This window comes from Neopelma chrysocephalum, unplaced genomic scaffold (genome assembly GCF_003984885.1).
Source record: "Neopelma chrysocephalum unplaced genomic scaffold, ASM398488v2 Primary Assembly neopelma1_45, whole genome shotgun sequence".
Taxonomy (NCBI): Eukaryota; Metazoa; Chordata; class Aves; order Passeriformes; family Pipridae; genus Neopelma; species Neopelma chrysocephalum.
In genome coordinates, this window is record NW_020897704.1 from 10646926 (window position 1) to 10673907 (window position 26982).

Sequence of the window (26982 nt, forward strand, 5' to 3'; positions counted from 1 at the left end):
GTTCAGCCTTTCATCGGGAGCCTTGTGAAGGGCCTGTTGTGGCTGGGGGTGTCAGACAACTAATCATCCAGGGCATGTGCAATATGTAGTTGTGGCTGCTTGCTGTTAAAATGCTAGTTCCATTACGGCATTCCAATCCGGGTCTCATAAAATAACCTAACAGCCAGATTTTTGCTCATAAGGAGGAGGATTGTTCCCCTTGTCTGACACTCCTTCTCTGAGGGGATCCAAGCACCATCTCCTGCTCCTAGTGAGCAGTCACGAAGTGGCAGCCTCCTGGGGAGACATTCTCCATCTCTATAGCTGAGGTTGTTCTCACATGTCGGTCTCTTTGAGACCATGAGCAAGTACAGTATCAGCACTTTTACATTCCTTGATAAAAATGAACTTACACTGCCAGAAGCTGAGATTTCTGATGTTTGTTGCAAGTGCTATTTATAACACCAGCATGAAAGCAGAACATTTATGCATTAAAAATACGTTCAGTTTGGAGAACAGCACAAAAATCTCAGTAACATGGTCACACATAAGCTACTGGGGGAATTAGACCCAGTCAGGAAAAGTGACCTGTGCTCTTCCCTAATCACTCTTGATACTTTCAGAGCAATGTCAATCCACAGGTCTCAAAGCACTTCAGAGATGTGCAATAGGAAGAGACACAGCAATCAAAACCTGTGGCAGAACTCGCACTGATTTTTGTAGACTTCAGATAAAATTAATGCATAAAACGTAATAGGCAGCTGTAGGTCAGGAACTGTTGCCCTCAGCCACTCTGCTTGAACCACCAGGTGCCTTTCTTCTTCTTCTAGTCTAAGATTATCAGTGTCATCACTCTAAAATAAATGGCACCAAAGTTCACACCTTGTATCTGTGTTCGCAGAGACTAACAGAGCTGTTGAAGACTAGAGAGGCTGTTCCCATCATCTAGTCTGACCCTCTACAGCACACAGCAGCCATTCTTGACTTCTGAAGGCTTCAAATGATGGAAAGGCCTCCCGGTCTTAGCTAATTGTTCCAATTATCAAATGCTTTTATTGTGTAGAGCTGCACTTAATCTTTGCTTTCAGTCTATCTAGTGCCAGTTCAGGACACTGAATCTGTGCTTTAGAAGACACTCACAAATGAAAAAAGCACAAAAGCTGGTTTGACAATTAGAAGAGGTTTCTAACATTTAAAGCTGCACTGCACAGCATATTATAATTTCTATTTTATGAAAAATATATGTTGCTTTTGCGTATATTCAAAGCATCATTTCACTTATTGTTTGATATAAGTAACAGGTGTACATCTAGGTCAGTCAGTTCTGTCTTCTCAGCTTTTGCCTTACCAAAGGCAGCCCAGAGAAATGAATGGCTGTGCTTTGGCTCAGTGAGACCTAAAATCATTCTTGATTACTTCATGGGGAGGAACATCCATAGTAGCAGGGGCAGCTAAGAGGAAAATGGTGCCACTTTTGCATAAAGCTATTGCTCATATAAAGCCTTGTTATTCCTTGATTTAGTAGATCCCAAGCAAGGAAAGTAGTCCTGTCCAAAACAAGGTCCTGCAGTTAAGATCAGGATGAAGAATTAGTTGGACCTGGAGATCAGCATAGCACATATTGAAGCAACAGTGTAAGGATTGGTGAAGCTGCAGTTTGTGGTCAGCACACTTGTTTACCCATGCAGCACCGACTCACAGGATGCTTTATCTTGCCTAAACCTGCCCCCCGACACCCTGCCCCAGACTCTGAGTATACCAGCTAAACACACCTCAACCAGGTGCAAGCATTCTGGGCAGTGTTAGCTCTTGGATCTGGTGTCTCTTCAGTCCACGGCACCTCTTTGTGGAACTCTCAGTTGTTCTGAGGTTAGAGTATGTGAGCATTGCTATGAGAGTAGTTGCTTTTCACCCAGCTGTCGGCCAGCTGTCAGACACTACAGCACCAGCAGTGTTGGCTGTGACAATGTGTTTGCATACATGGGTGTTCGGAGTATGCTGTGATACCATGTTATGCTGCTGTTGAGTTTTTTTTCCTGAGAAGGCAGGAAATAAGTTTGTGCAGTTCAGAGGCAGGAAGAGTAGTAAAGAAAGAGGAGTATTCATCTGTCCCTTTGCAGATTTCCTGGCTGAAACTACAGCCTGTCTCTGCCTCCTTTTAAAAAAAAAAGGTATTAGCCTCTTAATCACTAAAGTAGAATGAGAGTAACTGAGGAAGCAGAGCAGCTGCCCTAGAGAAATGTCCAGGAAAGTAAATGCAAATGCCTGTGTGTCTCCCTGCAATGAAAACAATGCAGTTAACTTCTTCAGGTAACAAAATTTACCATTTGGAGGTGCCATGTATGCCTATGGGTAGCTTTGTGCCAGAGCTAGGAAGATCAGAGTTACAGTAGTACTACCACTTACTGCAGAGTTTCTCTATGTTACAGGAAAATCACCTGCATAGGAATCAAATGTATTGTATTTACAGCAAATAAATGCAAACAATAGTGGGTTGGAGCACTGAATGTGTGTCTGGGCCTGTTGATGCTGGAGGGTCAAACAACACTATGACAACTGCCAGGGACACAATAAACTGATAACATGCTAACAGAGTATAAATCACTCTTTCCTATCTCTATCATTGTGATATTCATTACATGCTGGGTTTCTGATTGTGCAATGAACCAGCATTTGACTGAAGGTGATTGGTGTTTTTAAGGGAAGTTGTTGCTGAGCCAAACCACTCCTTTGGAACACAGCAAAGGGTCACAACACCATGATGGGTGGTTTTGTGAAGTGTAGGATCCTCAGTGAAATTATCACGGACCTCTCCATCCAGGTCCTTCATTGTATGACAAAAAACAATGTCTCTGACAGACTGAATAAAATCTTCATTGACTGTCCCTGCTCAAGTTAAACCGAGTTTTTGTTTCATCACCTGGTATCAGCCCTTTATTGCCAAAAAACCTTTTTGTAATCAGGAAAGAAAAGAAGCCAAGACATGAAGCATTAAGTCATCATTTATAACTATTTTTCTTCAGATTAAAATAATTTTCAGAAATCTTGTAGGGTTTGCTTGTTTTATATCAGGTTCTTAGACAGCACTTACATTATACATGCCCACACTCGGAAAAGATTATTTCACCCCATGTGCTTACTGTCATTATTCTTTTGAGTGTGTTCCACTTGATTCTGTAAAGCATTAAATATGCCAGAGGAAATACCAAAGGTGAAGATATTGAATGCTGCTAGTGTTGCTAGTGTTATGAAAGATAAATAAGCTGAAAGCGTTGACATGACAGCCTGAGATACCATAACAAGCTGTGGGTTTTCTCCACTCCATAATTGCTTTCAAGCCACAGTCTTTTCTACAGCAAGATGGGAGGGCAAGGAAGGGCTGAAATAAAATACTCAATGAAAAGCAAGTATTTTTAGCTTTTATAAACACACATTTCTACACACATTTCTACCCTGATGTGGTTTTCACTCATTCTGCTGCTCAGCAGGGACAGGAGACCCCATTCACTGGTGAGAAAGCATATCCCTGTGTATGCTGCCATTCCCAAAGGCAGTCAGAGGATGTGGCCATGTTGGTTGGGGTTGCAGAGCTCTTCCAGGAGGACACTGCCAGTGTCCGTAGGGGACAGTGGGCAGTGAATTCTTGTCTGTGACTCTGCTTTTGTTTCCTTTTCTCCCACTTTCACGTCCTCCCTTTCTCTCCCACTCATACACGTACCTGTCAAAGGTACCTCCAGCTTCATCCTGGTTTTGGGTCCAGTATACACACCAATGGCCATCTTATGTTTTGCAGCTGAGATATATAGAGAGAAAAATCACATCTGATTCTTTGGCTATTCAGATCAGAGGTTGCTTGGAAAGCGCCTTGGAATCTCATGAACTCTGGCTTAATGGCAATGCAGGGTTCATTTGGGGATAGAAGGTCAGTTCCTGCCTTGAGGAGCCACTGAGGATAACCCCCTGCCCTCAGATTCCTCTTTCTGCTTTTGTAATCTCATTCCATCCTGGTCTGCTGAGGGCTTGGTAGCTGGTTTTGTTGCTGCAGTCAGCTCTTTCCTCTTCTCTGAAGGTTCTTTTTTGCTTGCTGCCTCTGCTCTGTCTGTCCCTTGGCCACTATTGTCTGTGGCACTGGGTTTTACCTGACCAGCCAGCATTGGCTTAAGGGGCTCATTGCTCTTCTTCCACCTCCGGGCCCCGGACCGCGTATCGAATTCATACATTCTGCCAGTAACTTGCAAGAACAAAAAGACAACTGTTTAAAATCATTCCCACTTTAGCAGATCAAGACATGACAGTTCTCAGCATGGGATTGAAGTGAGAAACCTGAAGCGCTTGGAAAATCAGCTGAGCTGGGGAGGTGGCCCTGAGAGGGAAAGTCTCATTTCTGCAAGAGAGTGTGGGGACCTGGGCATTGCTGTGGCCTCTCAGAGGAGTTGCTATTCTGCCACTATAAGAACTGGCTCTACAGTTTGGGGGATAGGAATATTCAAAACATTCCCATTCCAAAAAATAGCACCTTCTTATCATCCTATACCTCTATCCGAGTTACACTACCATGGATTAACGTGGGCAGTGTGACAAACACATCCATAGTTGTTAGTTGTAAGGACAAACTATCCCAAAACTTCTGTCTTTTGCCATACTGAGCAAGGCCATTGTGGATGTCTGTGTCTATTTTGTCAAGTAGAGTTGCCTACCAGAGGTAGCAAAACCTGCTTAGGAGCACAATACGTTACATACATCTTCCAGGCAATGTAAGCTCATCTAAGTTGACACAGGATTTGGAGATGTGGGCTCTCCAATGAGTTTTGGCTGCACGTATTCCTTCTCCATTTGCACAAAATCCTTTCCTTGAGGTTTGCTGTGCACATTATCATTAATAGAGTGAAGTACCGTGTGTTTTCGGTTTGTACAAGTACATGCTTCCCTCATATATATAAAATATTGTTACATTTTGGTGTTCAGCACACATGGCTGCCTTTCCTTATTAGAGAGGTTTCTGTCTCTATTTAGATTTTATGGGTAATGTCTACTTGTACTTTAAAAGTAAGTATTTTTTCCTTCAGCTTGTTTGCTACCTAGAGATAGGTTGAAAAATTGCCATGTCTCCAGTGTGATCACCTCATAGTCTAAATCTCTATTTCTTGCTAAACAGAGAATCAGGAGCTATAGTGGCACTTCTTGTAATTAAACATTAGTAATATAAGACAAGCAATAGACCATTAAGGCCTGGAAAGAAACGGTGGCTATGTGTTACTACATGTTACAGTTTGTATCAGAATTAATGGTTTCTGACACATTAATACAATTTGACCAATTAAAGTTGAAACTGGATCTCTTTACATGTTATTTTTATTGCCTGCTTACAAGGCAGGCAGGTTAAAGCAGCCCAGATCAGGAAGCAGCTTCTGACCATCCCTCTTAATCATATTCAACAAATGATGTCCTGGGAATTATTAAATCTCATTTCCAAACTGGCAACACTTGATCCTCTAGGTTTTGGATGAGCTGTGGAGAAGAGAGGGGAGGAGTGAGGAGCACACATTTCCCTGCTGACACCACAAAGCTGTGTTACAGCTTAATGTTTGTGTCAGGCATGACATAAATGCTATGGCCCTGGAGTGCAGATTGGATGAGCTCAGATATCCTTAAGTTTAGTGTGGTCAGGTTTGCTGAGAAAGGGAGCCACCAGCTGTCATGCAAGAACACTGGAAAGCAGCTCTTGTGGCAGCCTAGAGACTATCCATGTATTACAAATGAAGTTACACAGGGAAAAAGCAGGGATTCTGGAGCCCATCCCTCCAGATCTCTTTATAAAAAGCAGGTGTGCTTGGACTTGGATCAAACTGGCCTTGAACAGCCTTGTGGATGGGTTTAATTGCACAGTAGGGCCCCCTTTGTTTTCCCCAAATTCTACTGAAGTCTCCATGCCTAGTGTTTCCCATTAGCTCAAGGCATTCAACAGCTCCGAGCCAGCTAATAAGAAACACAAGGTACAGGCACTTGGGTGGAAATTGGCCAGATGAATTCAAGCATCAAAATAAACCTGCCTTCTCCTGGATAATTTCTAGACCTATTGTTTCAGACCTATTTTCAGATCTATTTGTTAAAAAACCTATTTAGACTGACTGTCACATATTACCACCCCTCCATCTCTATGCTGGGGCCCTCATCCATTACACCCAGGGCTGGGCATCCTAATTCCAGGCCAAGCATCAAAGTGAGGGGCTCAGGCAGGGGCTGTGTTTCGGGGGAATGAGGTAAGTCAGAACAACCCTTAGAAAAAAACCACACTTTTTCTGCAATGAACCCTGCTGCAAAGCACGGTGGCTGTCACTCGGGGAAGGGGATAAGCACACACCTCCCTGATTGTCCTGGGTTTTGTAGCTTTTGCCCTATTTTCCCTTTTCCCAGCTGGTTAATCAGATATGCTCAGAGTTAGCATAACTGGAGCCTGGTGACGCACTTGATAGCTGATGCCACCACAGCTGTATCTAAAAGCAAAAGGTCTTCCCTTTCCTTCCTAACAAGAGATGCTTGGATAAACAGCAGCAATGCAGTGTTTCTGCAAAGGAGAAGATCTGTGCAGGAACGAGTGACCCACCGCGCATCCAGGGAGAGGTTTAAGAGACAAAGTCAGTACTTCTGCAGCTACATTAATCTCCTGGCCATTTCCCAGAGATGGGAAACCACATAGCCAGAGCAAGAGGCTTGCAGAAAATCCCTCCTCCCCTCCCACCTTCTTATACCACATCCATATATTCAAGCTTGGCAGAGGAGTAGTGAATAATCTGGCCATTGGATGTGTGTTTTCAAGGGCCATGAGTGTATTCTACCATTAGAAATAGTTACTGAGGCACTGTCTTGATTTGTACTCTCTGTGAGATATAACTCCCATTCTCCTTGGAAACAGCAAACCTGAAACATGAAAAGTCAATGTCGAACCATATTTAAATCAACTAATCCAGTTTGTTTCCAGACAAATGTTCATATCCCCTGTTAATTGCTTTTTCTTACCTGGGTCTCTGGCTTCTCCATCAAAGATAGTGTTTAGCTTTGTCATCGTCTGTGAAGAGACAAGAAATGTGAAATGAATCCTGTGAATTAGTTAAGTATGAAGAAGAAGCAGTGACTTGGAAACAGTGATCTACATGGATGGAGGTGGATTTGTGTGACCTATATATTGCATTCCTTTAGGCTGGGTTTAATCTAAACTGGCAACAAGAGCCATTCATAGTGTAGCGTTTTGCCATGAGGTGTTCAAAAGAGAATTGCTAAGGTCTGACACTCTAAATACCTCCACCTGGGTAACCACAAGGTGGGCTCCTCCACACAAAGAAGGCTTGGGAATCACCTCTCTGAAGAACTTGTGGAGAGGGAGTTCACTGATGAAAGTGCCTTGCATAGATTCAAAGAATATCCTGAGTTGGAAGGGACTCACAAGGATCACTGAAGTCCAGCTTCTGGCCCTGCACAGGACCACTCCAAGAATGACACCATGTGCCTGAGAGCATTACAGCCTTTATGATATTATGTCTATGAAAAAGAAGGAGCCCTGAGATCTAGGAGCAAAGAAACATCCACAACAGTAGAAACAATTATGGCATTTTCCCGCAAACAGCTTATCAAGACCAGACTCTTTACAGCTTGTGTATCTCACTGCTTGCACTCAGGTGGGTCAGAGTCAGCTGCACAGGTCAGCGGTGTCTCAGCAGCACACCACTGCCATCAGTGAAGCTGTGGCACTTGCAATCCCACCTCTGTGAGTGCAGTGAGTCTCCCTTTCATTGTTGTGGGTACAGCCTGTCTGGGCTCCTCAGTGGGCATTTCAGCATTTGGAAGCAAAGGGGCCCCATGCAGGCGAGCATCCCTCACACCCAATGTTGCCTCCAAACACAGAGGCCAGTTGGGGCACTGAAATATTTTGCACTTGAGGACAATCCTTTTTTCCTTGCCTATCATTTTTATATTCTCTTTGAAAACAGACACCTTTCATGATCATATTGCATGATGGGGCTGGCAAAACAGGGTTTTGTTTTGAGGCCGGCAGTACTTACCACAACCACATCTTTCTTAGGTTTCTTCTTTTCTGCAGAAAGGAAAACACACACACTGTAAAGAATCAGACTCTTCTGAGCAAGACTATAGAAACTAAAGCCAAGATTTCCTCAAACAAATAGATATTCTTGCTACGCAATTTCTGAGACATCTCAAGTGAGCCTTGAAAAGCGAATTCCTTCATAGTATCTTAGAGTGGGAATCCACAGTTGCCTAAGATTAATTAAAAGTCTAGCCTTGAAAAGTCTTATTCTTTCAGTAATGAATGAATAACAATAATTTTTTAAACAAATTTCCCTTTTTAAATAATATGAAGATATAGAGAAATTCACCTTTGGGGATGTCTGAACCAGAAATGTAGACTATTGTACTTCCTTAAACTACTATTGTAGTTCCAAGCTTGTGCACTCAAACATCCACTTGGAGACAAAACAGGCAAGTGCTTCAGTTCCAGTCAAGTAAAATTCAGATTAAAGAACAGTTTGGTTTTGTGCGAATTTACCACACTATTAACTCATCCCACATGCAAACAAATACAGCAGCAGTGCCATGGGCATCTCAACAGCATGGATTCATGGATGATACCCAACAAGTTGCTATGATTTCTTCTTGCTTGCTCCTTGCCAATTTGTTTAATGGGCTTTCTTTGGAGAAGTGTGTGCCTGGCCACCAATGGGTTTTGCAATACTCTGAAGTGCTGCAGATGGGTCTCAACCTGAGCAGTGATGGGAAACCTGTTCTGTCTGGCCCAGCATTTGAGAACCAGTTTTTCAGAAAAAGCCAAGCATTCATTTTTTTGGAAACCAGCCAATGCTGAAATGTCTCAAATTGGACAACCAAGAGAACAGCTAATTTTGTGGGGTTTGTTAGTTCTGTGTTTTTTCAAGCTGGGAGATAGCAGTTGAGGAGAAAGAGTTACAAAAGCAGGGTCCTACTGAGCCCATATGAGCAATGCTTGCCAGCAGAAAACTAATGGGATAAAAGGAATTCTTTAAAAAAGCATGCTTTTTCATGTGCAACTTATGCCCCTGCTAAGTTATACAAACCCCTTTAAAAGCACCAATACTTGAAAATAAATCTTCAGGTACATGAAGTAATGGTGTCAAGGAAGCAAATGAAGTGATCAGAGAACAGGGACTTGGAGTGGAGAGGATTCTTGAAGGTGCTATAGGTGGATGGGATTATTTTTTGACAGATAGCATACGAATTGCATGTGAAAAATACAGTCATTCTTTAGCACCTGTGCCAAAGTACCAGGATACTCTGAATTTGGTTTTTACCTCATAGTTGATAGCTTTGAACACCAAAAGGGCCATGAAATCACTTAGTCTGGCCTCCCATAATTGGCCAGGCTTATCTAATCTCAGTACCTGTGTACTGGGTCAAATTTTTTTGTCTAGAAATTAGTTTACAAATCTTACACTGAATCATAAACAAGGTCTTGTCATGAAACATTAAAATATAAAAAAGAGGTACGCACCTGGAGCATTTATCCTGTAACAAAAAAAAAGATTAAGAGTGTAGTTAACAAATGTCATCCTTTTGCCTACCTAAAAATGTCATGCTTTGTTCTCTTTTATTTGGCAAGAAGGGTGTTTCCTTGAGTTCTGAGATTTGCCTGATTTGCTTGGTTTCTGGTTTTGCTTTCACTGAAGGCTTGCATCATTTATTGCTGCTTTCAAGCAGGAAAGCAGACCTGAACATTGCTCTAACACCTCTTCAAGAAGGGATGATATTTAAATAATAAAGTCTTATTGATGATAGCATGATGGATTTATATAATCTGGAAAAATATATTTTCAGATACTGTCATCTTGTTCCATCCTTGGAGGAAGGTCAACTTTTTGAGTCTGATCTGCTCACATAATACCTTTTAAAATATTTGAAAGGTTGTAAATGTTTTTGAAAATGTAGAAATTGCTTTTTAATGGGAGAACCTGGCTCCCAATGAATCATTTTACCTATTAATAAATAATAACAATAGCTTAGATTCATTTGTCATTTTTATCATACCTTGCAAATGCCTTGCACACACCATTTGAATTAAAATCACAGTCATATATTACCTCTTTACATTTCCTGTAACTTCTAAATTTATGTCCAAATCCAGAGAATACTTACAGAAATCCTTTTTTTTTTTAATCCCAGTCCACTTAAGGGACTGCTTATCTTTGTTTTGTGAAGTAAAAAGTCAATTTAGAGGCAGCCTGGCCCCAGCCCACTGAGAAGCCAGCCAGCAGGGATCTCTGCACTTCCCACAGTGAACCAGAGTCCAGTCCCAGGTGCTTCCACGGCTTTTGCCAAGCACAAGCATTTAGAGGTACCATTAAGCTTTATGGGCCAGAGCCTTGCAACTGGCTTGGGTAAAACTCCAGGAAACCTGCAGGAGCTTTGCCAGGCCAATGAATTTGGCATAAGCAGATTTGCAAATGACTCTGAGAGAGAGGAAACTGCATCCAGTAACTACCTAGATGGGAGCTCCCTTGGAATGGGGATCAAATGCAAACCAAAAGCATTTATATTTGCTGTGGGCAACACAGCCTGGCACAGGCTCTGACTGAGCCTCATGAGCATAGCTGCCTTTAGAGGTCATAATTGCTAATTCCTCTGCTACCTTCAGCTAATGCTGATGTTACTACGCCCATGAAAAAAATGCCATAGACATTTTTTCTTGATTTCATATCATTAACACTAAATATCACTGTAGCTGGTGACAGCATTTACTACAGGGAAGGGCACAACACTATAAGAGATTTAAAGTGTAGATTTCATTACAGCTGAAAGGCTTGGGCTATCTCTGTCATTGCCAGGCTCTGCTGGGGACTTCCTCTTGGGAGGACTCACAGAGGTGTGCGGTGTGCTTTCCCTGCTGGAGGGCAGCAGGTGCGGACCCAGGTCACCAACAGGAATCCCAGGAACCCCAGGAGTCCGAGGAGCAGCAAACTGCCAAGGGTGACGACGAACGGCACGTACCACGCCAATGCAGAGTAGAGGTTCTCCCTTCTTGTCACAACAGTGAAGCCGGGCTTTTAAAAGAAGACAAGAAAAGTTCCTTAAGGCTGAACACTTGTAAGGGTACTGACACCAACAGCACCTTTCATCTGGTTGAAATTCTGCATTGAAGCACCTGGCACCTGGGAAATAGTGTCTGCTGGAGACAGTGATCCATCCCACCTATCTGCCTGCTGACTGCCAAGGCAGCTCAGATGGCTGAGGTGGACCACTGAGCTCCTGAGGCAAACAAGGGCAGGTGAAATGAAGCCCACCCACAATGCGAAAGGGAGGTTCCATATCAAGTTTCAATACCTTATATTAAAACAAGCATGTTGTGGTGGGGCTTAAAAGCCACAGGTTGCCTGAGGGACTGTGAGCGCACTTTTGGAGGGTGAGCAAGTTCAGGGAATACTGCCATTACTGAGATAATGGTTTCTTATTACCTAAGGCAAAACTGGAAGTAGGTCATCTTCGCTGCAGTCATCGTTCAGCCTCCTTTGTAAGAGGAGTTGAACCCTAAGGAACTGGGTTATTGTATAAAAAGAAATGAAACTCCTTTTTTCTACCCTGTGACTTGTTCCAGAAGGGAAAACCACACTTCCTGAGCAGTTGCAATCTCCCACATCTTCCTGAGTGTCAGGAGACACATCTCTGAGCTGGCACGTCACTTGGTGCTAGCAACTCATTCATTAAGGTCCCATCATGAAACTATCCTCACACATTTCAGAAATTAGTCATTTGCTCTACCTGGTTCATTACCCATTGTGGTACTATTAGGCTTTTTAATCTACTGAAGATTTTATTTAATTTTCTGTGAGACATTTGTAATCACATTGTGTATGAAATTTAGTAGGGTATCTATTTCTTTCCAGTTTAAGGATAATTTTAAAATAACCTATTTAGCCTTGTCAATAAAAGATACATCCAATCCTTAGAGACATTCTCAAATAATCTCAAGATCACCGCCACCACTCTATCCTCACTTGAACTGAAGTCAAAAGTGACTTTTTGTGACAGGGCTTCTTTTCTACACTACCAGCCTTCCAGCATCTGATTCATCAAATAGCTGCACTGAACACATGAGTAGTGATGGGAGAACTCGCTGTAATGGAAGTGCTCTTCTGGAAAATAGACTGAAAGTGGAAGGCTGATATCTCTGGAGAGGCAGATTTAATGCTGTGGTATGTGGTTAAGACTGTTTGTATTTGTGGTAAAGCATGGGAAAGAAATACAGAATAAGTTTATTCAGCTTAATTTTCATTTCCACATCAAGTAGGGGGGAATAGAAGGCTGTGAGAAAACCATTTATTCCTTCCCAACAGAGCATTAAATAATAACAGGGTTATTAATTAGTCTGCAAATTTGGATCTAAGCATTTTCATAGCAGAGCATAAAGACTTGCATGTGCTGTTTGCAGGATCCTTTGGTTCTGGCTCAGTTACCAGTAGCCTCTAGCAGACCCAGATCATTTTACAGTGAAGAGCTCTTTCACTTTGTAAACTCATATTTTCATTCCTGCATGCAAAAGAGAAAAGGGTGATGCCATCTGCAGGCAGGCAGAGAATGGATGAACTCTGGATGATGGAAGATGGTGCAGCAAGGGATAAAGGAGATGACCAGCACAAGAATGGGGACAGAGTGGTCCATACCCTCAGGCTGTGCCACTTCTGCAGACAAGACGAAAGAAAGCTCTCCTCACATCCTGCACCAGCCTGATAGAAATCAGCTCCAAAATTAAACTGGAAAACCAGAGCTTGCCTGGGATGGCTGTGCAGAGGAGTGAACTGTATTGCTGGGACACAGACCCACAGCCCCACAGGCTGTGCAAGATCAGATCACACCTGGGCTACCGAAAGCTGTACAGGCTTCCCTAACTCAGCTATGGGCCACCACATGGGATGGGAGATCAGGAAATATGCATCCCACCCCTGTGGATTTGTTGTCTGAAACCTGCTGAAAACTCAGTGACATGCTGAGGCTGTGCACAACTGCTTCAGCTCCTGACAGGCTTCTCCAAGTTTTACAGGACAGTGACGGGAAAAAGATCCTTCCAAGTGATGAGGATTTGTTGTTGTTGTTGTTGTCTTTTTCAACTTTGGTAGCCACAGATTAATGTATTCCACTGCTAAAGAAGCATAGAGAAGTGCAAGGCAGCTGTAGAAGTGAATAGCTATGAATAAAAAAAAGTAGTGCAAAATGCATGAGGTAATTTTAAGGTTCCAGGCAAAGGTTAATCCCTGCTCTTTCCTTATTAATAAAGCTGCCAAAATCTTTAACTTTCCAGTTGCATGGTAATGGCAGTGTGCCCAGTCCTTTGGCCACTTGCCCTTTTTGTTTTAGAAACTGAAATACAAAACACATGTTATGCCTCTGTACCTGGGACTAATGCTTCATGGCACTAAGCAGACCAAGCACCTTTGGCTTTATCATAAGACCATAGGGCTCAGCACTGCCTAGGACTGGACCCACTTTAGGTTTTTGCTTTCCTTTTGAATACACCTACACTCTTTTCTTCAATTCTGTGGAGACTAGTCCATAAAGGACATGCAGAACTGGACATAAATTTCAGTGAACTTACCGTCGTGGTAATGGTAGTAGTTGGGTTTGGGATAACTCTGATGCTTAAAGTCACTGTTCCAGTTTCAATTAAATGTGTAGTTTTGTCCCTGACAGACAGTAAATTGTCATCTGTTATGTAGACGCGCAGATTGTAAATCCAGCTTGTGTCGAACCCGCTCTCATAGTCAAACTGTGATGCAAGAATCAGCCGAGATGTATTGGAGCCGGCAGTTGGTGAAAAAGTGAAATGATTGTTCTCATTGCCTGCAAAAAAAGTAATACCAACATGCCAAAAAATTAATCCCAGAGTAAAGTAAACGTGTGGAACAAGCGATGAGGTGTGGTGAAATGCCAGTTACAAGAATGGCTCCTGGATCTTTCTGATACCATATAAAATAATTTAAAACAATACAGTCATAAAGGCATTACAACATAGAATGAGACCCTCTATGGGGAAACAGCTAAGAGAAGGCTGTGGAAACACTTCAGAGCCATAGGGCACATGAGAGGTCACCAGAATGACCTGTCCTTACAGCCTGGGGAGCACCCAACAACACCCAGCTGCGGTGAACACCCTGCACTGTGACTCATTCTACTACTGGGTTGTCCCTGGAGTGTTACTCCAGCCCCTGTCCACGGCTTCTCTCTCTGCCAAGAAGCAACAGCCTTTGAAAAGGTCCTCCAGAAGAGAGCTAAAGACTCAGGGACATTAATTGCCTCCAGGGCTTTGTCAGCACCATGGGGCAGGGAGGAGAGCTCAGAGGTGCTGGCTCCCCACCCGCTGCTTTCTATCTGTGTAGCTGGAGAACTGCTCATGGGTTGGGCTGCAGGTAGGACAGCCCCAGCTCTTAGGCGCTGGGCAGACACATAGAGGAGATCAGAGCCATGAAAATGCACCAAATGTGCTTTAGTTTGGTTCTTGTTGCCCCATAAAGCTCTAGAGTTGACGTGACCTTGAAGGCCATGTCTATTGTACAGCACAAAACGAGCCATGGGCTGCTCTGTGGCTCAGAGGGCAAGTACATGGCACAGCTCACATCTGTACTGCCAGAAGTGGACCTGTGGGCAGACCTTAATTGACTAACACAAACACAGACATTGTATAGGTTCATGTGTCAATACCACTGCTGCAGAGCTCCCTCTCTGGCATCAAGGGGCTGCAGTAGGACACAGTCTCGCTTTTGGTGCTCACAGCACCTGGACAATCTGCTCCCTCCTTCACAGCAGTCACCTTAGCAACACAAAAGGAATTGCCCCAAGAGAGTGTGTTCCCTTTTTTGTGAAGCCGAGTGTCATCCCACAGCACTGCAGTTCTCCAAGTGGATGTTGCTGTAGGTTCAAACAAGGGTTGTTAAAATGGGGATTAAATGGATACAGCATGGACCTAGGACACACAGGTTCGAGCAGTTGTTTTTAACTGTATACCAGCATCTAGATGTGAGATACACAGAGTAACAGAACTCTCCATCATTTCTCACAATTTGCTCATCTGTGATTGGAAGGGAAATTTGACACTGCCTATCATTCCAGCTCATTCTTCCAAAGTTCGTGTCAACTGTGTAATTAATTGCCAATTAATTCATGTGGTAAGCAATGCAGTCTTGCAAGGGAATTGTTCTAGGTGCTAGCACCAGTAGACAACTTGTGGAGAGACATCTCTTTTGGTAAGCAGCAAAATAACGGTGTGCAGAACTTGTGGATCACAACTATCTCACCATGAGAAACATAAAATGTGTTAGATTTTTGTTTACAAATTTAAGTGAACCATCAGCACTCACTAATTTTTTCACCGTTCCCAGCTAGCACACTCTGACACAGTACCTTCATTAATGAAGTAACGGAAAGACCTGGGATCAGAATCACGATCTTGACATTCAATCCTGAAGCCATTAATATTGGTCCCAACAGCTAAGCTGACTGGGATTTGAAATGAATAGAAATTAGGTGAACAAACTGGTTCTTCATCATTTACTTCCAAAACATTCACAGTTACCTGAAAGAAAAGAGCAATAGCAAGCTGGAGCTGCTCCACTGTGCTGAGTCAGAATTTTATTAACTTCAGAAACTGTTTGGCTTTGCCCATTTTATTCTTTTGATCAACAGCAGTTGAAGAGCACTGAACCCCCCTTCCAGTCCAGTTCCTGCCAGAAAATGTCTGTTGTCATTTGTGCTTTAATTCTTGTGATCTTCTGGGAACAGGTTCCTTGACCTGAACCATCTTCCAAAACTGTGGGATTTTCAAGCTTTCTGACTATTTGAATAACCTGAATTGTGTCATAGTTAGAATGACATATTCATTAAACTCCATTTCAAACCTCTTGAATTGCTTCACAGTCATCAGTTAGGCTTCCTAGCATATTTAATAATAATTCATGGCATGATCCATGGAAGAAACAATGCTTATAGACTGTTCCCAGCGAGACAGAAATGCTGGTAATGGCCTTCTGCATGACTGGGAGCACCCCGAGCAGCACCAGATGTGTTTAATGTCAGCTGGGATTATCTGGCTGAGAGAAAAAGGCTACCCTTCCCAAAGTTCTTTCTTAGTCAGGCAATAGATAAACTTGTCATACTTAAAATCTTCTGATGCTGAATTTTCATTAATCATCACGTAGAAATATTATAGATGATAAAGAGAGTAAGTACCTCCCACCTAGCATCTCTATGGGTGGTGCTTGGCTGGAATAAAAAGCGAGTTTAGTACTTGTGTCACCTCCAAGAGATGTGCAAAAATCAAATGTGAAGCAGTCATGAGGGAGAAAACGTGAAAAGAAGTAAAAAGGAGTCTGTCTGTGAAGGACACTGGGATTCTTTGAAAGAACTGACTATAAAGTGACCTTTGTGGGTATACCACCTATATTTTTATTTCTGAATAAAATAGGTCTGGGCAACAAATTTGAGCACAACCCTGCTGTTAAATGTTGTCACTGGTGCCTGGCACAGCCTTGGATCCTGCCAGATAACACCATCAGGGAAAAAAATAGATCACAGTCAGGGGAAGGCACACACAAAGTTCAACTCCAATAGGCCATGTGGACACAGCTGTACTGGGCTGGCCCCTCTGACATTAACCCAAGAGGCTGCCCAAGTCCTGCTCCCATCCCCAAGGTATTTAGAACATCCTCTCCATGCCACCCATGAAAACACAACTCTGATGGGCTGCAACACAATTCCCACATTACTTTGGATGCTTTACAATGAAAAAACATGACAGACAAAATCTAAATTATGTTTGAGGGCCAAGGGACACTACATAGGTTCCAAAAAGGACTCGTCACTAGGCATGGCTACTATTAGATTGTGCTACCTGGCCTCAAGACTTTGTTCTTTTTCTATTTTCTAATACATTTATAGCCATATAGAAAAACTTAAATTGTTTAGGGCACAGAAAATAATTTCACTGCTCAGGTAAAATAAGAAAAAAAGACTGAGAAACAAAACCCACACGATTAAAAAAACATTAAAATATTACTTTAATTGTTTTTGTAAGAAATAAACCAAGACTGAGTGAACTGAATGAACCTTTTTCATCTGAGTAATATACGAGTCTGGACAGGGTTCAACTTGCCCTTCACAGACCAAAGTGCTTTGCCCAGTGTCTTACTGTTCTTGCCAGGAAGAAAAGAGAAAAACATAGATAAAGTGGAAGAAGTAGAGTGGATTTACTCACTGATGCTGTTGTAAACTTCTCTCGGTCTGAGGCCTGTACTATGAAAATGTGTTTCTGAGTTGTTTCATAGTCTAATCTAGCTAAAATCCTCACATCTCCTTTGCTTGGACTGATCCAGAAGATATTTGTGTAATCTCTGGTGCCTCCTCCAGCTACAATGGAATAAGTGATGATAGAGGGTGGCCAGTCCTTGTCTATGGCATGCACGCTTCCAATGCTGGATCCAACTGAGAGACAGAAAATCCATATTTCATTATCATTTTAAGGAACAGGAGGTACAGAGTACTTGGTCCTACAAAAACTTGATGAAACTGAACTGAAGATTTGGTTTAGAGTTTTTCATCCAAAAAATTAAAGCAATGGTGTGAGAAGCACTAGTTCACTACACTGTGCTATGGCTCCCCTGTGCATGGGCTTGCCTGCCAGCAGTAAATACCAAAACACATAGAGCCTGTAGAGAACCACAACAGAAGTGCACCGTGGCTGGGCCAAGGGAGTCCTCCCTTGCCTGTGTCAGTCTATAATGGTTTCTTTGCACCATCACACTCCCTCCAAAAGGCTAATTTAGCAAGAGCAGAAAGACATTTGAGTTCATTTCCTGGTGCTGTCACAGATTTCTTGTGCAATTGCTGAATTTGTCTGTGTCTCAGCTTCCATCTGTACAATTGGAGTTTTCGCCAGTTTAGTCTATTTAAGGGTAGTAGGTGGTTGTATGGTGAGACCCTGGTTGAACTGGAACTTTGAACCATTCACCTCATTTAAATATATGAAAATTCATGTAGAGCTAAGAGGTACTTACCAACATGACAACATTATTTCCATAATGTAGGTGTTACTGTACCTTTAGTAATTTCTGAAACATTAAATACGTAAGATAAAGTACTGAAGACTGGAAAAAATTCATTCACTGGCTTTATCCTGATATAAATGTAGATGATATCTGGAAATATAACAAGATTAAATCAGAGTTAAGTATGGCTGTGAAATTTTCTCATGCATATATTCAAAATACATATGGTATCCCTCTCTCCATGCTGTTACAGCACAGAAAACTATCAAAAACAATTTAAAAGGGATACTTACTTGAGTAGTTAGGATGGGCAATATCTTGCACCCTGACAGTCAAAGTATAAACTTCAATTCCTGGATTAGCTGGGTTCTCTAAATCAATAGTTCCAGTCATCTAAATTAAAAAGAAACACAATTGTATTTATGCTTCCTTATGGGAAGTCACAGTACACAGGATGGCAATTACTTTTTTCAGCGTTCTGTAAGGATGGTCTCCCCCTTTGACATATAGAATTGTTCTACAGGAATAATACAGGCTATTAATCAATTGCAGGATTGAATTCCAGGCTTTTTTCTACACATTCATGCTCTGTTATCTCTTGGAAATTCAAAATTCTTCTCTTCTGCCAACAAAATTTCTTCCCCATAAGTGCGGGAAGTTTTATCATTTGGATCATAAGGTCTTAACCTTTTACCTAATCAATTCAAAGCACGTGTAATGAGCTGGGTAATTACTCTGCCCTTTGTTGGCTCAACAAGAATCTGTGATTGCTAAACAACAGTAGTTACTCCTTGAGCTCATGCATGCAGACGTTTACTGAAGGTATCAGGTCCAGCCACAAATGTTTATCCAGGCACCAAGTTGTTACTAAGTGGTGGCTCACACGGATTTAAATCCTAATCTCCTGAACTCTCTATCTTGCTGTAGGAGCCTCATAAGCTTTGGGGCAGTAGGACTAACACACACAGGCATCCACTGTTCATCATAGTCTACAGGGAAACTCCTGGAGGAACAGGTCACTTCAGATAGCCTGTTACATTACACATACACAGTGATCAAAGGGCTGACAACAATCATATCCTGTGCAGCAAGGAAAATGCTTTCTGTTTCGGTAGATGAAGCAACTAAGGGCAGTACTTATCGGTAAGAATACCTCAGATCCAAAATTAAAGTAAGCCATACAAAATAATTTTATTGCTCCTGTAGCACTCTTGTTTTTTAGACAGAATGTCTGTTTTTTCTTGCTTCCCTTTTTCTGTAGTTGCCCATGGTTCTTTTTTGAAGCAATAAAACAACCACTGTTGCACATGTCCAGGAACCAGTGGAGTTTCTGGCCAATGCAAGTTTGCCAGCAGCTATCAGCATAAGGAACACATATTTTGACACACAAAATCACACAAGTGCAAAACCCATCACACTTTTGGGAAAATTTGCCACTCAGAGTGGTTTTATAATTCTGACCAATGAAGCTGGGAAGTCATTACTGAGTGTGGGATTTCTCAAGTATTTAAATTCTTCATGCTGAATAGCAAGGTTCTTCTACAGTCTGTCATGAGTAAATGGGTATGAAATGGCATCAGATTTCTGTTTATCCATGTCAAAATTGGTACTTCACACTCCCTAAAAAAGGGTATTTTTTTTTCAATCATATCTATCACATTTATTTAAAACTGGAGAAAACAGTCTCTGTTCACTAAATTCTGTAGAATCCTTAGAAAGCACCCAATCAAAGGGTATGTGTTCACATCCAGTCAAAACAGTAATTCTCCATATTATACCAACTGTGAAATGGATTACAGTAATTCTTTTTTTTCTTATGCAGACAATGAATTTAAAAAAACTTATAATATTTCATAAGTTGACTTCTGAAATGGGATAATCTAATATAAAGCCACAAATGACTGACCACAAGTCTTCCAGACACAGTGGAATCCAGAGTGAAGTTATTGCTTCCAAAACCAGATAATCCAGTGAAATTAAATTGATTGTTTGATGGATCAACATCAATATCTTTACAGTAATTTCTAAGATCAATAAGAAATGTCCCAGGAGCCGTATTTTCATATACTTCTTTCCTGTTTAAAACAAACATGTTTCCCATCAGAGCAACTTATATTTCTTCTTTTGAACTCTTCATATACTATTTGCCAAAACATTGCTTTATTTTCTAAGTGAAATCCTAAATCTAAATACAACAATAGATGAAGCAACCCGGAATCCGATCCATATGTTGTGACAGACAACAGCCCTGTACAATGGGCAGGCTAATGATTAATGTCCATTTGAACTTCTAGCTGTAGATCTGGGGAGCCCAACTGATGTGCTCTGGACTGCACACTGGTCTGGGGCAGCAAGGCAGCACCAAGGCAGTAAGACTCTCAATACCTGAAGGTAGAAGGACTGCATTCTGGTGGGTTGTCATTGATATCATCAATAATGATTGTGATCTCCATTTCACTGGCATGACCATTGCTGGGACTGTCCTCCACCTGGACTATCAGTGAGATGTTGGGATGGAGCTGCAGTGGAAGGGCATCACGGTCGATTCTCCTGGTCACCTGCAGCACTCCAGTCGCTGGGCAGAAAGTAGACAGAAGTTGGACATTCACCATGGGGGGAAATAACAAATGGTCATGGTGTACATGCAAGAGGATAGGGTAGCTCAGCAGACAGGTAGCAGAACAAAAAGTCTTCTATTCTGTACAAATCATGCCTGGTTTAGGGGTTTTTTTTAAGTGATACAAAACTGTTCTGAACATTCTGAGTAAGACTAATGGCTACATACCCACTGCTCAAATATAGGCCCTGTGAGGCCTCAGCAGAGCGTTTGTGAAGCAGTTAGGCTTCCCTTACTCTCAAGTTGCTATTGCAAGTCAGAGTTGAGTGCATTCACAGAGCATCAAGGAGAATGAGCTGCTAATGCCTGTGCTGTCCTTGCTCTCTAGGAAGTAAGACTGCTTCACTTTCTACTCTTATTATTCAAGCATCCTTCAGCACCTCCAAATCTACTCACACATCAACAGAGCTGCTCTTAGCTGTGACAGACTGTGTCAAGTGCTCTGGTCAGCCATTCACTTAATATTTTTTTCACTTCTGTTAGCCTCTGTTCAAAAATAGAAGGTTTTTATGGTACAGCACAGTACTATTCCCAGAGCACAAAGGTAGAAGAACAGCGTATATATCCTCTGCCTTTTGGAGCGTAATTGAGGGGGAGGGTGACAATATATGGCCAAAGGGCACAGGGAATCCAAAGCATTTAAGGATCTCCCTGATCCGCCTCAGCACTGTGTTGTGCGGCACCTCTTACAACTGTGATAAGCAGTTCTAAAGCAATAGCAGACAAGGAGCAAAGCAGATGAATTCCAGCCCTGGAGCAAAACCTCTGGGGAACAGATTTATGGACCCCAGAGAGCACGAAGGAGGTAGGACCACTGTAAGAGAGAGGATTCTTTTGGATGGCCTTACCTGAGGAGGGTCATGAATGGAGCAATGAACCTGAGGTGTAGATTTGCTGTGCACCTCAATGCTGGAGAGGATTTCAGACAGGAGAGAGGACATTATGCTACAGCTATGTGCAGCTGTTTCAAGAGCCCCAGAAGGGTCACTGCAGCTCTCAGAGATTAAAAAGAAGTCATCTAATCTGACTTCCACCAAAGGGACCATCACCCTGCAGCCACAAGTCAATATTTGTCAAGAAGTCACCTTTGGTCTACTTTCTTCAAGATATGTTACTGAGTCTTAGTCAGGTGACTGAAGACTTTGACCCTAATAAGGGACTGAGCATTCATTATTGATATGGGAAGCCTCAAAATAAAGTAAGTCAATTTAAAACTAAGGCAAAAACATTTTCTCCAAAGTAGCCACTCTTTTTTTTTTTTTTTGGATGTCAGAAGGCATGTTTTTGCTTGTCTTACATGGATTTATGGAGAAATATCTGTCAGAAGACTGGATGCTGTAGAAAAGTCTGCTGGGAGAGCCTTCATCATCTGGATCTTTAGCTGTTATGTTGGCAACAATGGTGCCTGGGCTTTGTTCCTCTGGAATTCTATAGATTCTTTGTTTTCTACAAGATAAAACAAAATTCAGCAAAGCACACATTGTGTTTACAAGGGCAACTGATTACAGACTTCTCTGAGCAGCCAGTTGTAGGAGCAGAGCCATGGCCATACTGGGCTCAGAGATGGTATTTTCATGTCAGGGTGAATGTCTGCCAGCTGGACATGTAGCAGTAGCTGAACTGGCATGTGTTCCTGTGTTCATAAAGCATGACACAGCCATACAAATAAGTGTTCTTCCCCTGCAACTTTTCCACAGTAAAAACAATTTGACTTTCACAGAATCATGGAAGCTGAAGATGGGAGGGGCCGTTAAGTCATGCTGTCCATCTCCCTACAGACCCACCAGCTCGTAAAGCCACTTGCTTTAATTCCTTCATTTTGCAAGAGAAAAACAAAAATAGAATAAGTTTAATGTAGTTAATCATCTTTTGGAATAAATGCTGGAGGTTTCTGGGGGACAACAGTATTACAGAAAAGCTGAGTTGTCCCTGCAGTAGGCAGAGTCAGGGAGGAGAACTCCTGTGGGTGCTCAACAGATGAATGTGCCTCAAACTCCCAACAACATCTGTCTGTCTGATGCATTTTACATAGAGAAAATGTTTTTTTACTGCTGCTGTTTGGTATGCCAGTGCTCCCAAATTTCCCATTAATTGAGTTTTATAGCTCAGATATATCTGGCAGGTACGTGCAGGATTGCTTACAGTGGTTGCAGTTGCATGTTCACATGGGTACTCAGATAGGCAACTTGAACCACATGCAAAAACAGGCATGGGCCAGGACAAAAACATTGTGCAAGGAATTTCTGAAGGCTGATTTATACTACTGAAACACACACAAACACACAGGCATCTCCTGCTTCTAGAACTCAAAGGGAGTTGAAGGTGCTCAAGAGTTCAGCAAAGCATTAGTAGTGTGTTTCAATACTAAATCCCTTTTGCACATTTTAAACTTTCTATGCCACCACTTAACTAATTGTCTAGTCTATAGTTCCCAGTACAGGAAAGCATGAGCCCTTCATTATTCTCTGAAAATACACATCATGTGGCACTTAGCAATTGGAGCAGAGAATTATAGAACAGAAGATCCCACATCTCCAGGTCTTCACTTGCAATTTTAAAATGGTTAAGAAGACACATTATCTTCAGCTGTTCTGCCAGATCATATGAAAAGAGGCAAGCATACAAGAGAGAAATCACACAGGGTTTTCCTGGTAAAAACACCTAACTTACAGCCAGAAGTAAACAAGGAGTTTATGAATGCTGTGGTGTCAGTGTATTTACGAAGTTTCTATCTCACTCTTGGCATTGGATGTCTTCCTTCCTTGTTCTCCTGTTGCTTCCAGAGTCACTCAGAAAAAAACAGTAACAGATGTCCTTCACTTGTACCAAAAATGCCACCCTAAAATGCCTGAAGGATATACGAGGGACAGCTCTAACTGGTTTTGGTTCAAAGTAGGAACTCCCTAGGCCCACTGGAATCACAACTCCAGCCTCTCTGTGGACAGCAAAGTCACCACAGCTCCACTTTCCCTACCAACCCTCCTGCACCCTGTGCTGGTCCCCACTAGATCTTTCAGGAAGAAGTGGAACATTATTTAGCACACCCCCATAGCACCAAGTACCAGTACAACTGGGGAGGAATGGGAGTCACTTCCTACACAGCTATGTCTGGGATGTGTCCTGTAGTCCATCTGTCTGCCACCTGCCAGTGGCTTTTTACAGGATGGTTCAAGCAGACCTTTCAGACACTGCAATGTAATTGCAAAGGGAGCATATGTTTGTTTTCTTGTCTTCTCCTTTGTTTTCCCGACTCCACAAGTTTTCCATGGATTTTAACAGCCAGAATTTCAAAAGGCTGAATGCCAACAGAGCGCTGTGAACACCAAAACCAGATGTGCTTGCATATACTGTGGGAACAATTAAAAAGACCTTTTGAAACTCTGTTCTTGACAGCTTTGATCGGGGTAAATAAAGGAGGTTTGCTAACTCATCAAGTTTCCCCAGCACCCATCCCAGCACTAATTATTACAGTATCAGAAAGTACATGGCCCAGCATGCTGCTCACATTTTAGCACAGGAGACACCATATGTGTGCATACTAAGGACAGATCATGAAGTGTAATTTAATCTAAAGTGCTTTACAAACTGAGCTGCACTTTTTGGTCTGTAGTGTCAATCTAAAAGGGAGAAGATTCAAACAAATACCAGACTGTATTCATGCCATATGAGAACTGAGTCTTAGAACTTGGGTGTTACAGATGCTCAAGTCACTGCAGCTTTCACTAATTCAAACAAGTAGATAAATATTTAAAAGAGCTCCTTTAGCATTCCAGAAATAAGGATAAATACACAGAAATGGCAACATTTGGAGGGAATAATCAGTCTAGAACACAATGTGCAGACGTTGGCACTGAGAAGAGGATTCCTCCTTCTTGCAGAAGTGCAGTAACGTGGGGCAGGCTATTAAGATTATTGTGTACTGCATAAATGAGGTTCAAGTATCAAATAAGTAGTAACAACAACAACGACAAAAATCCATTCCTATTTCTAACATTTAATTCTTCTGTTTCTTCAGATTCTCCAGCCCTCTCCCCATCATGGTCCAGATCCTTGACTTCGGCCCAGGTGCCATGCATTGTTCTGGCTTCACAAAACACCCAGAAGATTGTTCCAAACAAGTGGCTGGAACCTCCTGGCATGGCCCCAGGTGCTATCCTGTCTTAACCTTTGCACAGATGGCAGGAGAGCAGCCATCATAAATATTCTCAGCAGGGCCTTGTAGAGTCTCAGAATCAGGAGGCATAAAGAGAGTGTCTTGAATCCCATTAGTGTCTCATGCAAGTGACAAAGATTAATCAACAACAGAGTCAGATGGACTGCAATAATTGTCAAACTCCTGCTTCAGAAAGAACCATCCATCGTGCTTTCCACCACAAAATAGCCTGCTTGCGGCAAATGCATTTTCTTCCCCATTTTTCCAAATTTTCAACAATATTCCCGATTCCAAATAAAACTCCATTAGTCTTCAAAGCTATTTCTGACTTGTGTGTTATGACACAATTTCCTGCTTATGACACAGTAAGAGACAACAATGTTTCAAAAAATCGCTGGGATTGTTTACAAGTGTGTCTGGGAAGAAGAGGAAGACAGATCAAAAGGGAGACCTTTTTTATGTCTAGACATTTCTGCATGAATAAACATCATTATGGTGAAATGCACACCTGCATAAAGGGTAAATTCTAGATGATTGTATTCACACAGGTTGAAATTAATCTCCTTGTCTGAACTTGTCCAAAGGTCTTTGCATACCTATAATCTCTCTCAATGCTAAAAAGTACAACGAAGTTGTTTGACTTTTCTTAGCATGAAGGCAGAGCCTGGAAAACTCTAAAATACTAAGAATATAAATAAGAATAAAAGAGGGAAATTAGGACAAAGCTTTCCAGTGTAAGAACAGGAATCATAACTAAATTAAAATACTTTTTTTGGTTATATTTTGTTGTATTTATTTGCCCTTATGTTACGTGGTCTCATTGACGCCAAAACAGTAAACCTGGAAAAACATCTACATTTTGAGTGCAATGGAAAATTTTCACTCACGTGGTAAAGTAAGGACTTTCATCATTGATGTTAATTATATTTATATTTACTGTTTTAGTTGAGTTGAGTCCATCCAGATCTGTCACTGTTACATTTAAAAAGTAACTGTTAAATAAGAAAACAAAACAAGAATTGTTCTGTGGCTATGCAGGAAAACATTTCTCTGACTACTGTAAGCTAATAGGTGCATAGTGAATAAAATACATTCTCACCAATGTGGATCTTTCTCATAATCAAATTCTTTTGTGGAGAAAATGGCTCCACTTTCTGTGATCAAGAATGGCACTGTTGCAGGGAGCAGTGAATACTGAAATGAAGAGAGGAAGGAATTAATCTTTGTATATTTAAACAACCCTCCATTCATTCCTCACCTTGTAGAACAGGCCAAGTTACAGTACAGCATTTGCCTCAAACCGCACAATGAAATTCTGACACATAGATTGCATAGGCCCTGATCATGACACCTGAACAGCTCAAACTTGGTCGTAAGTGGTTTGCTAACAGCCAGTGAGGAGTCACAGACACCAAACTGCATCAAAGGTCACACTGTTCTCTACCTCTGGGAACTCCAAGTCTGCCATTAGAATTTCACAGAGAGGGCAGCCATCCGGGCCACAGCACCGCAGGAGATAATCAGCTTCGTGGTGGCAGCAGAGTGCATGCACAGAGAAGGACAGAGAGAAGGGGCAAGGCTGGATTTGTGGATGCTATGGAGGAGGCAATGATGTTTGGGGATCCAGATGATGGGAGAAGGCAAGGAGAGGAGAGTGGCCTTTCACAGAGTACATAATGGGGTGAGGCTGGAGGGTGTTCACAACAGCCCAGTGCTATCAGAGGTGGTACATAACAGCAGCCACTTGGTGCATTGCAGAACACCAATGGGTACCGCAGCAGTGCATGGGTGTGGGAGGGAGCAGAGCACCCCAACACTGTACACAGTAGGGAGAAAGGCAGCACCCTGCTTCCTGTGGCTATGTGGTGGGCATACCCACCATGTCCTGCCCGCTACCTTCACATGCCAAGCTAGCACTAGTAGCCCCCAAGGACATTTCCTTTACTAGTGCAGGTGTTAATAATACCCATAAAATCTGAAGTATGCAACAACAGAGTCATGCACCATGCAAGTAACCTGTAAAATCCACTGAGCAGATCTGTCCGAAATGTAACAGCATTTCTCTATTTGCACCTTCTTAAGCCTGAGATGTGTCAGCTTGTGGAACTTACTGCCGTTGCTTTTAGACAAAAAGCAGAACTAAACCCCCACAGCTCTGCTTC

At 42.2% G+C, this 26982-nt stretch overlaps 1 protein-coding gene across 3 annotated transcripts in view; it reads right to left on the reverse strand.

The window, feature by feature from the left end:
• Positions 1-404: 404 nt before the first annotated feature.
• CDHR3 (cadherin related family member 3) overlaps positions 405-26982 on the reverse strand; it is a 60601-nt gene continuing 34023 nt past the window's right edge. For all 3 annotated transcript variants that reach the window (XM_027679343.1, XM_027679342.1, XM_027679344.1), the window contains 15 exons: positions 25920-26014; positions 25708-25812; positions 21965-22113; positions 20436-20625; positions 19957-20125; positions 18344-18443; positions 18102-18200; positions 17261-17487; positions 15412-15583; positions 13610-13854; positions 10882-11063; positions 9518-9531; positions 8037-8068; positions 6997-7045; positions 405-4210 (listed from right to left, as the gene is read on the reverse strand). In XM_027679343.1, the coding sequence (XP_027535144.1) occupies positions 3903-4210; positions 6997-7045; positions 8037-8068; positions 9518-9531; positions 10882-11063; positions 13610-13854; positions 15412-15583; positions 17261-17487; positions 18102-18200; positions 18344-18443; positions 19957-20125; positions 20436-20625; positions 21965-22113; positions 25708-25812; positions 25920-26014 (2136 nt within the window). In that variant the 3' untranslated portion in view covers positions 405-3902. The remainder of the gene's footprint in view (positions 4211-6996; positions 7046-8036; positions 8069-9517; positions 9532-10881; positions 11064-13609; positions 13855-15411; positions 15584-17260; positions 17488-18101; positions 18201-18343; positions 18444-19956; positions 20126-20435; positions 20626-21964; positions 22114-25707; positions 25813-25919; positions 26015-26982) is intronic.